The sequence below is a fragment of the Amphiura filiformis genome, chromosome 20, assembly GCF_039555335.1.
Source record: "Amphiura filiformis chromosome 20, Afil_fr2py, whole genome shotgun sequence".
NCBI lineage: Eukaryota > Metazoa > Echinodermata > Ophiuroidea > Amphilepidida > Amphiuridae > Amphiura > Amphiura filiformis.
In genome coordinates, this window is record NC_092647.1 from 9,058,307 (window position 1) to 9,075,009 (window position 16,703).

Here is a 16,703-nt window from a genome sequence, read left to right on the forward strand (position 1 = left end):
ACAGAGTAGGATATTCTGAAAACCAAATATGTGATTCCCCTCAGCATCAGGTTTCCAGGTGGGAGGGGGTATGGGGGAAATGTCCACAGCCACCAGTCAAAAATCTTTCCCCAGTTTCTCCTCATAAAAAAATATGGATGGCAGTCTCAGATATGTCGTCTGAAGATATGAAATAATTTTGTTTTAATTTCCAGCGTATTTCACAAGTTGACCTTAAATGACTTCTGACCTTAGTGTATGAGGGGTGAACACCCCATTACATGAAAGTTCCTATAGTGTAGCTGTTGGTTGCAATTGGAGTTTGAATTGTTTACATGAGTCCAGATTTTTCATTTTCAGCCTATTTACAACTTGACCTCAAATGACCTTAGTGTGTGACTTTGAACACCACTATTACATGAAGGCAACCATACTGCAGCTATGACTCAAGTTTGGTTGCAATAAGATTTGAACTCTTCATATGAGACCAAATTTACACCCACACACACCCATCTGGACAGACGGACGCACGCACACAACCCTGATGGACGGACACACGACTTGTGATGCGATAAGGTCTTTTCCTTCGGACAACCTAAAAATCATAAATTTTATTATTTTTGACCCCCTGGAATCCCCCCACCCCATTCTCTTCACTACCCATTCATGACTTGTGACCATATTACAATAAGATGGTGAGTACTTACAGTGTGAGCTGCTGCTGAGAGTGGAGTTCTTTGTACTGGAGTTCTCTTTGTGCTACGGTTATCCCACAGTACTATCTGACCAGAATAAGTGCCACCTACAACAAGGTTGGGATGGAATCTTGCAAAGGCTGCTGACTGCACTGCTGACTGAAGTGAATAATAACAAAGATGACAATTTCATTAACCATGTTTGTTTCCTGTAGCAGGTCTTATTCTTATATGCAAAATAAGCTGTTAAAAACGAAATGCCTGTGTGCTATGGGAAATAAACTTTTTTTGGCCTTATAGCACTGATGTCAAAGTTGGCAAACTGTTATTACCAAATCCATTGATAAGTCACATTTAAGATAATATGACTTGTTTATGGGATTGATAACTAGCTAACATAAACTGATCATGTCAGATTCCTGAAGTGAAAATAAATCTCACCTCTTTAAACATTTTGGATGCTTTTATATACAACCCTATATATTAACAAGTGTAACATGCTCTTTCATAAATGTAATATATTCGTATGTCAATTGACACTTTTCAATCTGCAAATCAAAGTCAGCGGAATTACAATTACAAATATTTAACTTTTTGGAATTCAGTTGAAGTTATTATACGTACAAGATTAGCAGAGTAAGTGAAAGATAAGTGCGGGGGGCATGCTTGGCCAATTCATAACCAACAAGTTTTCTTACCTGACAGTGGAAGATGAATTCTGGTGTTTCCTTTTTATATTTCATGTTCCAAACCAGGGCTACACCATCCGGCTCGTGGGGGGATTCTTCATTACTGTTGTACGATGCTACCAATAATTCTGGGTACTGCAACAAACAGTCAAGGGGCAAAAAACAAGTATGGGAGATGGGTAAGAATTAGATTCCTGGATATTCCTCAATTCCAAAGCACAATGTTTAGATATTTCACAATACCCTCAAAACAACTGATGCAGTCATTAACCTCTAAATAGTGCCCTGCTGATGAGTCAGGATGGTGATTGTTAAGCTCATTTATGCCAAGATTTACAGCACATTCCTAGCAACAAAACATAACGATTACATTAGGAATAAGTAAAAGAAGATCAAAATTTCAATAGATAATAGCAACAGCAATTGCATAAGGAAGTCAAATTAACTTATAGTTATGTACAATGTGCACTGCTTGAAATTTGTAATCACAGTATACTTTCATATATTCTGATGATTTTACACAGAATCGCTGGGTTTTCCTTTATGTTTCCCTTATATTCTTTGGGGTATCATTTTAACAATAAAATGACTGATCCATCCTGAATTGGTCTGTAAGTTTTATATAATTTGATCTGAGCTATACATTGTTGCATATTGTTTTGTATCATGTTTAATTCCTTCATTTTGTAAAATATATATATATCTTATATTCTTATTATCATGTTTATGTATATATATATAAAATCAGGTCTTCCAGGGAGACCAGTACATTTGTATTGATGGAATTTCCTGAATAAATAACGAATAAATAAATAAAAGAAGTTGCTTGTCCCGACATTAATGGAAAGTTGGGATAAGTTGCTTTTCTTAACAGAAACTGCTCTATTTTAGATGTGCTTTCCCATAATACCCTGCTCTATACATCAATTTGTATGATAACACCTGAAAGTGGAATGCAAAAGGGTTCCTTATTTTACATCTGTGAGGTGTGTGTTTCAGGTGTTATCATCTCACCTGTGTGGACCAGTCTAAACATGTGACGGTGCGATGACGAGACCAACGATCATCAAAGAAGTGACGATTGAAGGATAGCTTGGCACCGGCATCCTTGTCCCTAAAACAAAAAGTGATACAATATATGTCAAAAATTACACATAAAACTTGTTCAGTACAAAAAAAGGCGCAGTGATTTATAGCAGATGAGACTGCACTTTCCTAAAAAAACCTGAAAATGCATGTGAAATTGGGTTTTGACTAAAAAAAATGAATTCAGTTTTAAAACTGAAAATTCTCATGCCTTTTATAGTGCACTACGCACAGGCACAATGCCTCGCACATTTTACAGGTTGTCGCTGACCGCTACGGCCCACATCATTCCATAAACTATTTTAACAACAACACAGGGGCTTTGCAACTTTCAAGAGCGCACACCCTAGATATTCAACAAATGACCTTTGCAACCAGGATCAGCTCCCCAAGTTTTTCATGTGTTACAAATGAGACAATTTGCAGTAAGTTCCTTGTCCAGGGGATTTTTGTACTATCTCAATTTTTCCATGTGAGCATTCTAAACCACCTCCAGGGTTCGAACCTGGCACCTCTCACACCATAGTCGAACGCCTTATAGATTGACCTAACTTGACAGATGAGTAAGCTTAACATAAATATGATGGTATCTATTTTTTTCAACCTAGTGAATTTTGAAGACTGCCAATTGCCACCCCTCCGCCAAGTCACATCAACATACCAGGGTTCCTGCACCATGAAGCCAGAAGCCATTAAAATTCAAGGACTTTTCAAGGACCAAAAGCATGATTTTCAAGGACTTACCACAACACAAAATTCATGATACGGCTCTCCATGCGGTACATATTAACGAAAGTGACAGCTCCTCTCCATTCCCCAAATTTGGTCAAAATTATAATTTAGGTAAAATTCCAATTTTCAAGGACTTTCAAGGACCTTGTGCAAATTTCCAGGACTTTTAAGGCCTTTTCAAATGGTGTTTTCAAATTCAAAGACTTTCAAGGACCGCAGGAACAAAATATTTTGCAATGAAAACCTGCTAAGGCTGCTAATTGCCACCCCACCAAATCACATCAGCCTAGGACGAATGGAATGACAGACAACCAGGAAACATAATACCTCCGGTGGAGGCATAAAAACACTATTGAAATGTGAGATATGCATAAAGTACTAGCCAATTGCAGTTGATTTCCACTTACCCTTCCCCATCTTCATCAGCTTTTCCAGTGTAGTCTGTGAAAATGTCCACTTGATCACTCAGTGCCCTCTCAACAAGCCGTGTACTTTGGTCAAAGAAGATTGAGAAATTCTCGAACTAAGAATCTGTGTCTTCTCTTCCTCTGTGAACTCCTTGGGCACTGTCATTTGGAAGAAATATTGAAACAACATTAAAACAAAATTTAAATGAAATAACAAAATTATCCAGGATATTGGTAACTTATTTTGTTTTCCACAGCTGGTCCAATTAACAATGTCCTACATCATTGTGCTTGGTCACAATGGCTACCTAAGTGAGACAAGATGCAGTTTTGAAAGTTGCACTTTGGTCCAATAAACTCTAACAAAGCATGCAGAATGTAATCTGAATATTCTGTATGTATGAAAGTTATTATACTGGGTTAATTGGATGAACAAATTTAGTTCATTCCCCAGAGGAGCCAGTGCACATAAACGTTGAAAGTGGAAAAAAAATTGTGACTGAACACAACAATGTGTCTTGGGGCAAGAATTTAGAACTTGTGGTCCTTTTATGATTAACTCGTAATAGGCAGGACTCATATTTTTTTGGGGGGGGTTAAACTATTTTTTAGCTTTTCATCCAATCTTAGTGGTATAATTGTTGCTGTCTTGCTTTGCTTTTATTCCTCTTGTTTGCAAGGAACTCAATGGAAATAAGCTTTTTCTCTGCAAAAGCTTTTGGGGCTATCCTTGGCACTCTTGCATTTGGTATGTCTTTCATTTTTTGTTATTTTTCATATAATGTATTTTAACCTATTACAAGCTGATATCTGTGCAACGTGCATGAGACTAAATCAGGAGGGTGAAAGTGCATAGGAACAATGCCGGGAACTACGTCACGCTATTGTTCGACTAAGGCTACATCATTTTTAATGCATGCGTGTTCGTCAATACAGCTTTAGTCTCCTCCACCTTCGCAACACGGTACGTGGAGTGACTGGAATCACACTGACGGCGGAGGAGAATACTAACTGGTCAGACAATTTAATTCTATCAAGCATATAATACCTGAACAATCACTGTCATTTGATCGATTTACTACAGAATATATTGTATACACAAAATATAATTTTAAAATTGTAAACCTGTTAACTTATATATTTGTGTACTAAAGTATAAGGACATGTGAATAAAATCATGTTGAAGACAAAATGGCCGCTAATCCGCCTATTGTCTAGACTTAGACTACATCTTCCGGTTTGTTATGTAATACTAGGATGCCTATCCCTTTGTATCGATCCCTGACTAAATCCACCAGCTGTCCCATAAGAAAGCAATGAATTAATCCCAATCATTGTTCACTGACACAGTGTTGAATGAGTACCTACCTTCAGGTTCTTCTTCCTTTTCCTCTTCAGCAGGAGTAGGTTGTGGTGCAGGAGCTGGAGTTGGTTCTGAGATCACTTCTTCATCTTCATCTGAAGGAAAATATAAACATATTATTGCTATCCAATCAATTGATGAGATAAACTTGGCAACTCACTCAAACAATAATTGTTTTATACAAATTATGAAGTAGCAATCAATTAGGTATTTAAATTGATCAGGAATCTTTCACAAACTGGTAGTGTGTATAATACATGTATTAGCTTCAACATTACCATGCAAAAAGTGAAAGGATCTTGTTCAATAAAACAATACTTCAAAATTCCAAACACAGTTGACCAATCATATTGTCACTAAGATTCCTACAGGTACTGAAAGATTAGTTTCTGAACATACATTTGATTAGATTTGGTTGTTAAATCTCTTTCACTGGATTCAGCTAGGTCATATTTCTCATCACCCTTAATGCAACATGTATTATAAACTCTCACAATTGACCTTTTCGGTAAATCCCATCATTATATATCGTAAAACTACCAGTTTCCTTGACATATGTCATGGAAATAAAACCTTTTCAATGTTCTATGACAGAATTGGACCTGTTATCCCATAATTCTTTGCTGTTAGACCAGAGATGTCGTGATGCGCACATTGTTACTTCACAGCTTTGAAATGTGCAGTAATGATGTGACATTGAATGACGACATCTCAGGTCTAACTGCAAAGAATTATGGGATTTACCAAAAAGGTAAGAACATATCCTTTTTGTAATTTGTGTACCATTTTTATATGTGCATATCACACATAACTTACATATCATTACAAAAAAAGGCACTGTAATAAAAAACCTTTTGTTTATAATATATAGTTTATAGTATATAATATGAACTAAAAGTTCTTCAGTATCTCATATTATTGTTTGTTCACATCACTCAATTTTGAATAACTTGGCATCTTACAGTAACATCATAACCCATGTACAAATTTAATATTCAAAATAACTTAATTCACAAACATACTTACCATCAAGTACCCTTATTTCTGAAACCATTGATCATTACTTCATCATTTAATCCTTCCCTTGATAAACCAAACCACCAAATTAATTAGTCAACCATAACATCAGTAAAGAAGAAATGCCAGTATACTAGGCTATTCCAGTTGAAATCCATACACCCCCTATGGAAGACATGTAATTCTCCCACACAGGGAGTGTGAGTTTCAAATGGGGTTACCTGAACAGATGACTCCCATTTGAAATCTATACCCCCTATGTAGGCCAGTAAATCTAGCATTTTCTAAGGAACTAATTGCAACAGAATTTTTTTCACCACAATGCATTTCCTTGAGGTCCCCAAAATACCATACTAAAAGTCCCAAAATATCCAAGTATGGGAAAGGTGCCTAATTTGCATAAATCCAAAATGGCCGCCAAAATTTCAGAAAAATCTAGATTTTGATATATCTTCACTTCTAAATGGCCTATTACAATGGCTTAACTTTCTAGGAAGGGGTTTTGGACACAACAAGTATCATGAGATAGGTTAAAAATGGATTACATAAACAGATCATCGTTAGATTTTCAAAATGGCCGCCAAAATCTTTTTACACACGTAACACATCATTTTGAATGATAGAATAGCAATATTCTACTTAGAACAAATTGAAACCTATTTTTGTCACCATACCACATTAATTTGAGGTCTCTTGACACCAGACTAAAAGTCCCAAAGTATCCAAGTATAGAAAAGATGCCTAATTTGCATAAATCCAAGATGGCTGCCTGTCAAAATACAGAAAATGTCAACTTTGACATATATCTTCACTTCTAAATGACCTAACACAATGATTCAGGTCTTATGGGATAGGTTGGAAAATTATTACACAAATGGATCATGAACAGCTCCACAATATTCAAGTATTGCAAAAGGTGCCTAATTTGCATAAAACCAAAATGGCCACCTGCCGAAAAAAAAAAAAAAAAACCTTTGAAATATCTTTACTTCCACATGGTCCGTAGCAATTTCAGCTTCTTCCACAGACCACCTGGTGTTAAGTCTATCCAAGTCCCTCTAAATAACACTCTTCCAAGTTGTCCAGGTCTTCTCTTTCCATTGGGGGATTCCAGCTTTCTTGGGCCGGATACGACTCTCATCCATTCTGCGCAGATGGCCAAACCACTGTAAGCATCGCTTTCTTATGATAGTAGTGAGCTTCTGTTGTTTCGTCACTGATGATCTTATAAAGTCGTTGGTGATATGCTGGGTCCATTTGATGCGGTGAATTTTCCTTTGGCATCTCATATCAAATGCACCTAATCTGGAATACTGAGGGTTAAGCATTCAGAAGCATATAGAAGGGTAGAGAGAACGCATGCACTATAGGTGTCTAAGTTGATATACCGTTCCTTCCACACCTTCTGAAGTTCTTTAAAAGCATCAGATGCTTTGCCATTCCTATGATTGAGCTCCTTAGTATATGATCCATCAGCACTAAAGTATGCTCCCATAACCTTGATGAGGCCTTCATCTCCCATTGGAGCCAAAGGTGCTGAGCTTGAATGACCAAGTGAGGGCTTCAGTTGTATCTGTCATCTTGGCATCAGACTCTTTTAGGAGGGCTATGTCAGCATAGTCTAGATCGACCAGTTTTACCTCCGGGTACCTCAAGCTTCGCCTAGGTAGAAGGGTTATACTTTTCTTGCTTTCTATACGAAGTCGATGACATTTCCAAAAAGCATGAGTGGGATTCCAGAAGTAGAGCTTTCTTGGGCGGATGCGACTCTCATCCATTCTGTGCAGATGGCCAAACCACTGTAAGCATCGCTTTCTTATGATAGTAGTGAGCTTCTGTTGTTTCGTCACTGATGATCTTATGAAGTTGTTGGTGATATGCTAGGTCCATTTGATGCGGGGAATTTCCCTTTGGCATCTCATATCAAATGCATCTAATCTGGACTCATCTCTTTCAGTGAGGGTTCAGCATTCAGAAGCATATAGAAGGGTAGAGAGAACGCATGTACTATAGAATTTCTTCTTGGTGTCTAAGTTGATCTACCGGTCCTTCTACACCTTCTCAAGTTCTTTAAAAGCACCAGATGCTTTGCCACTCCTATGATTGAGCTCCTTAGTATATGATCCAGCAGCACTAAAGTATGCTCCCAGATACTTAAAGTGATCCATAACCTTGATGAGGCGCTCATCTCCCATTGGAACCAAAGGTGCTGAGCTCGAATCGACCAAGTGATGGCTTCAGTTGTATCTGTCATCTTGGCATCAGAATCTTCTAGGAGGGCTATGTCAGCATAGTCTAGATCAACCAGTTTTACCACCGTGTACCTCAAGCTTCGCCTAGGTAGAAGGGTTATACTTTTCTTGCTTTCTATACGAAGTCGATGGCAAGGCCAACAAGCAGAATATGGTGACCAAATATCACCCTGTCTGTCTTACGCCAGTGACTATACTGAAGAATTTGGAAAGGGAGCCCTCTGATTTGATCGCACATGTTGTGGCATGATAAGAGTCAATTATGATGTTGATGATCTTCCTTGGAATGCCATAGATGTGCAAGTTCATCTCTTATCAATAAGCTCCTTTGTCTCGTTGAGATCAAGTCTGCCTTCTTCTTCATTCTGAATCCAAGGTGTTCTACTGATGCTCTATTTACGGTATCAACAAATACATTCCACTCTTCATCAACATCAGTGTTAGCATCTAATTCAGCTAATGCATGGAACCTTCCACCGATTTTATCATTAAAGCGTGTCAAAACATCACTCTCCAGCAGTTTACTGTTGTCATATTTTACGTGGATGGTAGTAATTGCCAGGTTATGGTCACTTCCAACATCAGCTCTTCTGTACACTCTAAGGTCTTTTAAGGAGTTACGCTATTTCCGGTTGATAAAGGTATGGTCAATTTGGTTGACTCACTTGACTGACCTTCCAGTGGGAGAATTCCAAGTTAACTTATGGATTTTTTTTATGTGGGAAGAGTAACGATCCAACAATGAGATTGTGTTCTTTGTGATTGTGCAATTTTGGTGGCCGTCTTGGGTACATTTATTGGATTTATGCAAATAAATCTTTCCCATACTTTTCTATAATATTTGAGAACTTTTAGAATGTTGTTCAGGGAACTTAAATACATTTTTACGTATTCAGCTGAAAGAAACTGTTGATTTGTTCCAAGTGTAGTTGTACATAGTGATATGGTTGTGTAAATAGGCCTATGGCCATTTTGGAAATATGCTAGTGATCATTCTCTATGGTCAGTTTATATCCTATTCCATAAGAATGGTTGGGTCATGTCCACAAACCCATTCCTAAAAAGTTAAATTATTTTAATAGTCCAGAAGTGAAGGTATGTCAAAATCTACATTTTCTGAATTTTGGCAGGCGGCCATCTTGGATTTATGCAAATTAATCATCTTTTTTGATACTTAGATACTTTGGTACTATTAGTATAGTATTCAAGGGTTCTCAAATGATTATTGTGGTGAAAAAAAAACCAATGTTGCAGTTGTTCCAAGCTATTCTACAATACGAAATGATGTGTTTCCTGTGTAAAATACAGATAATTTACATTTTGGCGGCCATTTTGAAAATTTGCTAATGATCCTGCTGTGTAAACATTTTGTAACATATCCCATTGGACTCGATGTGTCCAAAAACCCCTTCTTAGAATGTTAAATCATTGTAATAGGTCGTCTAGAAGTAGAGGTATATCAAAATTTAGATTTTTCTGAAATTTTAGCGGCCATTTTGGATTTATGCAAATTAGGCACCTTTCCCATACTTGGATATTTTGGGACTTTTATGGTACTTTGGGGACCTCAAGGAAATGCATTGTGGTGAAAAAAATTCTGTTGCAATTAGTTCCTTAGTTGGCCCCCAAAAGTGCTAGATTTACTGGCCTAATGTGTGAGATTCAGGTCATATCTTCCATAGGGGGTGTATGGAGTTTAACTGAATTAGTCCAATTTGCCAAAAAGGGTGTTGTATCCCACACACAAGATAAGCCAAGAGAAAAGAAAACAGTTGTTTGCTTGTCCACACCTAAGCAGAAAAAATCTTTGATATTGAAAGCAAAAAACTTCACTGACAAGACATGATGCTGAAATTTCACAATCTTTTTTTTTTTTTTTTGGTTCTTAAGGGATCCGGAATGAGCATTTTGAGCTTTTCGACAGTATTTTTTTGTGGGACATGAGAGCACATCAGACATATCGAATTGCATTCTGAATATGAAGAATGTCTTTCTGATATCAAATAATTTTCATTTTTTGAAATTCACGGTATAATACAAATTTTATGACAAATTATAAAAGTTGATATTTTTCACATTTTTGATATATAACAGTCCTCGAAGTAAATTTTATAAATTTAATGATATATTCTTAAAGTGCATGTAGCTGGGAGGAAAAGTTTATCAATTGAAAATTTTGACCTTTCATATTGAAGATATAGATTTTTTTTCCAAAAACACCAATTTTTTTGGTGTTTTGGGAAAAAAATCCATATCTTCAATACGAAAAGGTCAAAATGTTCAATTGATCGTCAGCTTTTCATCCCACCTACATACACTTTAAGTATAAATCATCAGATTTATAAAGTTTTACTCAATACTGTTAAATATCAAAATATCAATTTTAATGACTTGCCATAAAATGTGTATTACATTGCGAATTTCAAAAAATCAAAATTATTTGATATTAGAAGGACATTCTTCGTATTCAGAATGCAATTCGATATGTCTGATGTGATCTAATGTCCCACAATAAATACTGTCCAAACGTTCATACCCCTTCCCTTAAGGAACTTATACTCACATTTCTAATTCAATTATAAATCAAGTATCATACTGTGAAATTTCCTTTTGTTTACCTTTACAAAATGTATGCAGTTTTAAAATAAAAACATGGAGAAAATGAGAAATGACTGACTCTACTCTGGATGTAGCATACTTAGTATGCTACATCCAGAGTAGAGTCAAGCAAATTTATTAATGTCTTATAAATTTATGCAATTTTCATTCAGCCTATTTTTCATTCATAGAATCCTACGAATGAATTGGACGAAGTGAGTTCCCGCAGCCATACATCAGTAAAATCAAACCCACATGGGTTGCATCCCAGTGGGCAGCATCCCCATGGGCTGCATCCCAGTTGGTTGCATCCCCATGGGCTGCATCCCAGTTGGTTGCATCCCTGTGGGTTGCATCCCAGTTGGTTGCATCCCCATGGGCTGCATCCCAGTTGGTTGCATCCCAGTTGGTTGCATCCCAGTTGGTTGCATCCCAGTTGGTTGCATCCCCATGGGCTGCATCCCTGTTGGTTGCATCCTCATGGGTTGCATCCCCATCAACAGTAGAATCCTTGCATTTTGTGTTTTCAACAATTGCCTCGCTTATTTAGTAATGTGAAGACTTTCCTTTCCATGCAAGTAAGTTTGTGTTTTCAAAAATCAAAATGCTTTGTCATGCAAGTGAATAAGTGGAACAGAATACCATACATTCATTATGGAAGCCATGGCCTTAATCTCCCACACAGGAGGTGTACAATGTAGATTTCAATGGAGACACCCATTCAGGTCAACCCCACTTGAAATTCACACTCTCTGTGTGGAAGATTGAGCTCATGTCTTCCATATGTCTCACTATGTCATTCAAATTATTTCAACAACAATGTGTCATATCAATAATCACACATCCAATTTTGGTCAATGTGATGAACTATGCAACATTTTTATAAACAATTGTTTCCTACATAATAAATAATTGAGTTTTTCTTACACATGTGCAAAATAATCATTTTTGTAAACATTTCTGTCAGATATCTTGTGCCATAAAGTATAAAGTAATCAACCTAATTTGTCCCTGATTGGAGTTTGATAGGAATTGTAGAGTGAAATGATAGAGAGAAGAAGAAAATGATATGAAGAATATGCAGGTCATTTTATTCCAATGGTCCATGCATCATGCATTAGTACTACTACTAAATGTAGTTATCAAGTCAAGTGTGTGCTAGGATAATATGTCAAGTCCTTGTGCGCGACAAACTGTCACACTACAAGCAAGCTTGCAAAGCTGAAAGTAAGCCTACATGTATAAGACTTGAGTGGGTGCTGTTGGACCAGGATTGTGTGATCTTTCATCACATATATCTTCCTAACCAAGCTGTCCTCCCTAAGAGTGTGTTGTGTCGGCAGTCTTTCCTAAACCTGAACTGCTTCTTGCATGACATTATTCTCTTACAAAAGAAAATCAATGTGTTAGAAGTTGATTGTTTATTGTATTGCAGCTGCATAGTGGATTAATGAATTTGCTAAGTTATGCTCGGACAGCCAAACAACCAGGCAGGCAGACAACCATTTGGATGATAACATATTAAGCCCCACATGTGTGGGGGCCAAAAATTTCTTTGAGCATTCATAATATGAATTTGCAAAAGTAATACATGGTTCGATACAACTATGAACCAAGCTGGTATTACTTTTCACGATGCCATATACTGTGAATTGCAAACTGATCTTTAATCCTTTCAAAAAACTAATTATCGATCAGCATCACTTTAATCAAGATATGCACATTGCACACACTCAATGATTTAGTGGTATGATACTATATTCTGACAGATTTTTGTTCCCATGTTATCTAACCACAGACCTCTTTCTAGGGTTTGTATTCTAACAGAGAATTTTTCCTGAAGGCTTCAACCAAGTTTAGAGTAACATTCAGTTGGGGTCAAATCAATTTGGAACACATGCATGATGGAATCCCAATCTGACTAGTAGTTAGTAGAACCTAATTTCTCTGTTACCATGCAGTAAGCAGTCAGTTGCTTGGTATGCTTTCAGAATTGATGATGGGGAATTGGTAGTTAACGCCATCGACACTACCAGTCCATAATTCGGTCTCTAACAGGGTCAGAATTTCATTTTACAGTGCGAGAATCAATCTTGATTCTTGCAGAATAAATTTGCGGGAATCATTTGATTCTCCCAAATCAACTTCATGCGTTAACTACAAATCTTTATGGAATCAACTTTGATTCACGCAAATCTGTTTATTTAGAATCTTTAGCGAGAATCAATTCTCTAATTCACGCCTTCGAAATTCTGACCCTGCTCTAAGCACTATCTTGATTGGTTACAAAGAGGAGCATGTCATGTATTGAGCCAATCATAGACATGGTAAGAATATTCAGTAGGGGCAGGGCTGAAGAGGATTACGCTTAAAATTGTTGAGCCATCTAAAGCTCTATATATTTTGGTCACTCAAATGTCAAATAGGCAGTACATGTATTGTCCATGAGGTTAATTAAGTCAGCACCTGCTGAGTTCTTAATGTTAGATGCTATTTTGTTCTTTTATTCATAAATGATGGTTGAAAGCTGTACATCAGCTGCAAATGAATCACCTGTTGCAGGATTAATTATTTTACTAAATACAGAAATTTTGGTATGATTTTGTCGAGTGATTTTTTGGTCAATCCACTGAGTACAACCAAAACTATTTCTTCCTTAAACTTTAAGTTAAAGGCCACAGAGAATCAATGCAAAGGAAATTGGGTTCTACCAGTGTTATTATTGAGATTCAAACCACACCCATCACCCATTCATTATTTCCCCATGCATAAACACATCACACCCATATCAATAATACCTTCAAAACCACGCAGATCTGCTTCCACCCGTAAAACCCAGACAACACGATCATTGAAGATTACCAGTTTTGCAGAAACGTATCAATTATAAGTGTTATTAGAGCACCGGAAAAAGAAAGAAATATTTCATAGGGAGAGTACATTATAACCCTGCTTTACCTTGTTATTTTAATACCGAATTTCACAATAGGTGATTATCCACCACAAATGAGCTGTAACATCAACATTTTCACTTTTTGAGATATTGGACAGGCAAATTCTCCTCAAAATAAGCTTTGCAAAATATATTGCATGTCCATTGCTTGCTAGGAAGGTAGTATAAACAATAACTAGGCTCGGAAATCCTTTGTTTTCTATTGTTCATTGTAAAGTTCAATGGCCCATATCTCAGAATTAGTTGTGTCGACATAACAGCCTCTTTGTGGTGGATGGTCAAATATATGTAAGGGTTTGAAAATGACATGTTTTGGAATGATTTTGTAACGATGAGTGAGCTCTTGTTTTCATCATAATTGAACAACCATATAGTACCTACCTGGATCATTTAAGCCAGAATATTGATATATGTAAGAGGGTGTGCGATAATTACCTAACCTGGGAAGTTTTTTTTTAAAGATAATTGCAAAATGCACCTCTTCATAACCATTATCAGAACAAAAATATGAGTCAACCAGATAATTAAAATGTTGCAAAAAAGGTTTTTGGTTCAAAACCGTGGTCTGAAGAGTGAAAAAATAATACTTTGCCCAAACACCTTTCTCCTTGGAATAGTCTGGCTGCCGGCCATATTACCTTGTTTTGAAATCTTAAGTTGTGTTTTTGATGGATATTGCTTCTCAAGAGTACCTATTGAAAGATAATTTTACTGGCCCTCTGTCAGCATTGGGCATTTTGAGATACCGAGTGTCAAAGTTCATACAGAGATCAAAATTCAAAAATGCTCAAATGTTGGCGATCCTGACTTTTAGACCACCCGCGCTATAGGGCTCAAATATTACTATTTCATCAAGGTTTAATATTCTAACAAGCTTAAACTAAAAGTTTCATCTAAGGAGTCAAGCTTTAAACTATTAAGCAAAAATATAAAACAAGCTAAAAACGATTTTTTACCCGTTTTTTAACAAGCTAAAACCAATTTTTGAAAAGAAGCTTAAAACAACCATTTTTTCATCGTATAAATCATCTAAACAATCTTTAAAAATACAGTGACCTACCTAATATTACTAATCTATGTTTCCGATGATATCCAAGAAGCTAAAATATTGTAAAAGAGGGCAGGGCTTTGAGTAATGAGGGAAATTACGTGGTAAAATACATCACATTTTTCGAGAAATTCCGCCATCTTGAATAAATGCAGTCGCGTCGCGCAGTAAAACGATGTCAAACATGCAAACGCGCTTGAAAATGCATGATACGCTAGCGTAAATTACCGTCTAAACGAGCGTACATCGAGCGCTTGTGCTACGCGAAAACTTCGGAGCTGGCATCACCGGTTTTGTTACCAGCTCTTTTACGTCAAAAATAGCTATAAAAACGTGCATTTTGGAACAAAATAAAGCTTGTTCGATGGAATAAAAGGTATGTTTGTACAGTTGAAAACATGTTTAACATTGTTGCGAAAGTTTAATATGATAAATTTGCAATTTGTACCTTATATAGCTCGGGTGGTCTAAAAGTCAGGATCGCCCAAATGTTGTTGAAAATGTCACGAAACTATTCTTCTTGTCATTAGGGTCCAGAAAAAGTATACTTTCCCTATCTGTGACATACCCTACTAGAGTTATGAGAATACAGATTGAAGGTTACAATTTGGTCTCCACAGGGGAACTGCTCTAATATTATATATCAAATCAGTCTTAAATAAGCAGCAGGTAGAGTTGTAGACTGATATTGGACTCTGTCATATTGACATAAGCTTAAAAAGTTACCTTTTCAGAGTCTGCATTGAGCAGTGACGTAGCTTGCGACGCCATCACAGGGTCTTCATTCAGTGCAGTGTTTACACTCCTCCGGGTCACATGACCACCATTTTGTTCTGTCTGAACACCACATACTTTGTATACCACGGACAGCGATGGGTTCACCAGTCTCCCCCATTGTAGCGAACCTGGAGACTTTTGAGATCAAGACCCTTGCCACAGCACCCCATCCCCCCTCCATTTGGTCAGTTATGTCAATGATACCTTTGTTCTCATTCACAAATACGACACTGATGGTTTTACAACACACATCAATGTCAGTATCGACCCAAACATTAAGCTTAGAGAAGCTTCCTTTTTGTGGACACTTGTATTCATGTCAATGATGATGGTAGCATAATAAGTCACAATATACAGGAAGCCTACGCACACTGACCAGTACTTAATTTTAGGACTCCAACAACCATCTTGAGCACAAAAACAGTCAGTTGTGAGAACGCTCTACTCGACAGAGTTGACAAACTTGTTACCTCAGAGGATGACAAAGATCAAGAAAAAGCCACAACAAATCTGCACTGAAGGCTGACGGATACAAGACTTGGATGCTCAAAACCCCTAAACTCAAGAAGAAGAAGGATGTCAAAGATACAATAGGCCAATTGAGAAAAATCAACATCCCCTCCCATACGTTAAGGGACTGCCAGAAGAGCTAACCAACATATTCCGTTATCTCAGGGTCAATGCATACCACATAGCTGTTAATATGATCAGGTCATTCTTAGTCCATCTCAAGGATAGAACCCCAGACTCCAACAGATGAGGTGTTATAAATAAAATCAGCTTCCCTTAGTGCACAAATACTTATGTCGGCAAAACAGCTAGGGCCCTTGGCATTAGGTTCAAGGAACACACTAGATCCACAGCCCATCTGACAGCAGTTGGAGAACACGCAGCAGATCACAAAACACAACATCGGTTAGGACAATGCAAAAGTTAGTTATCAGTAGGGAGAAAACTTTTAGAAACGTAAGATCAGAGAAACCAAAGCGATCAAGACTCAAAAACCCACACTCAATAGGGATGCCGGATACAACCTGCCCGCTCTCTATGATGATTTGCTGTCACTTGACCACCCACCGTGTGGTTATGTGACTGGAGGAGGGTAAA

The 16,703-nt window shown here is 37.2% G+C and overlaps 1 protein-coding gene across 1 annotated transcript in view; it reads right to left on the minus strand.

Moving 5' to 3' along the window:
* The window catches only part of LOC140142894 (cytoplasmic dynein 1 intermediate chain 2-like), a 50,100-nt gene that overhangs the window by 14,327 nt on the left and 19,070 nt on the right, over window positions 1-16,703 (minus strand). Inside the window, 7 exon segments of the mRNA XM_072164917.1 lie at window positions 687-833; window positions 1,373-1,498; window positions 2,378-2,477; window positions 3,589-3,697; window positions 3,700-3,747; window positions 4,957-5,046; window positions 13,617-13,634. Of these exon segments, the coding sequence (XP_072021018.1) occupies window positions 687-833; window positions 1,373-1,498; window positions 2,378-2,477; window positions 3,589-3,697; window positions 3,700-3,747; window positions 4,957-5,046; window positions 13,617-13,634 (638 nt within the window).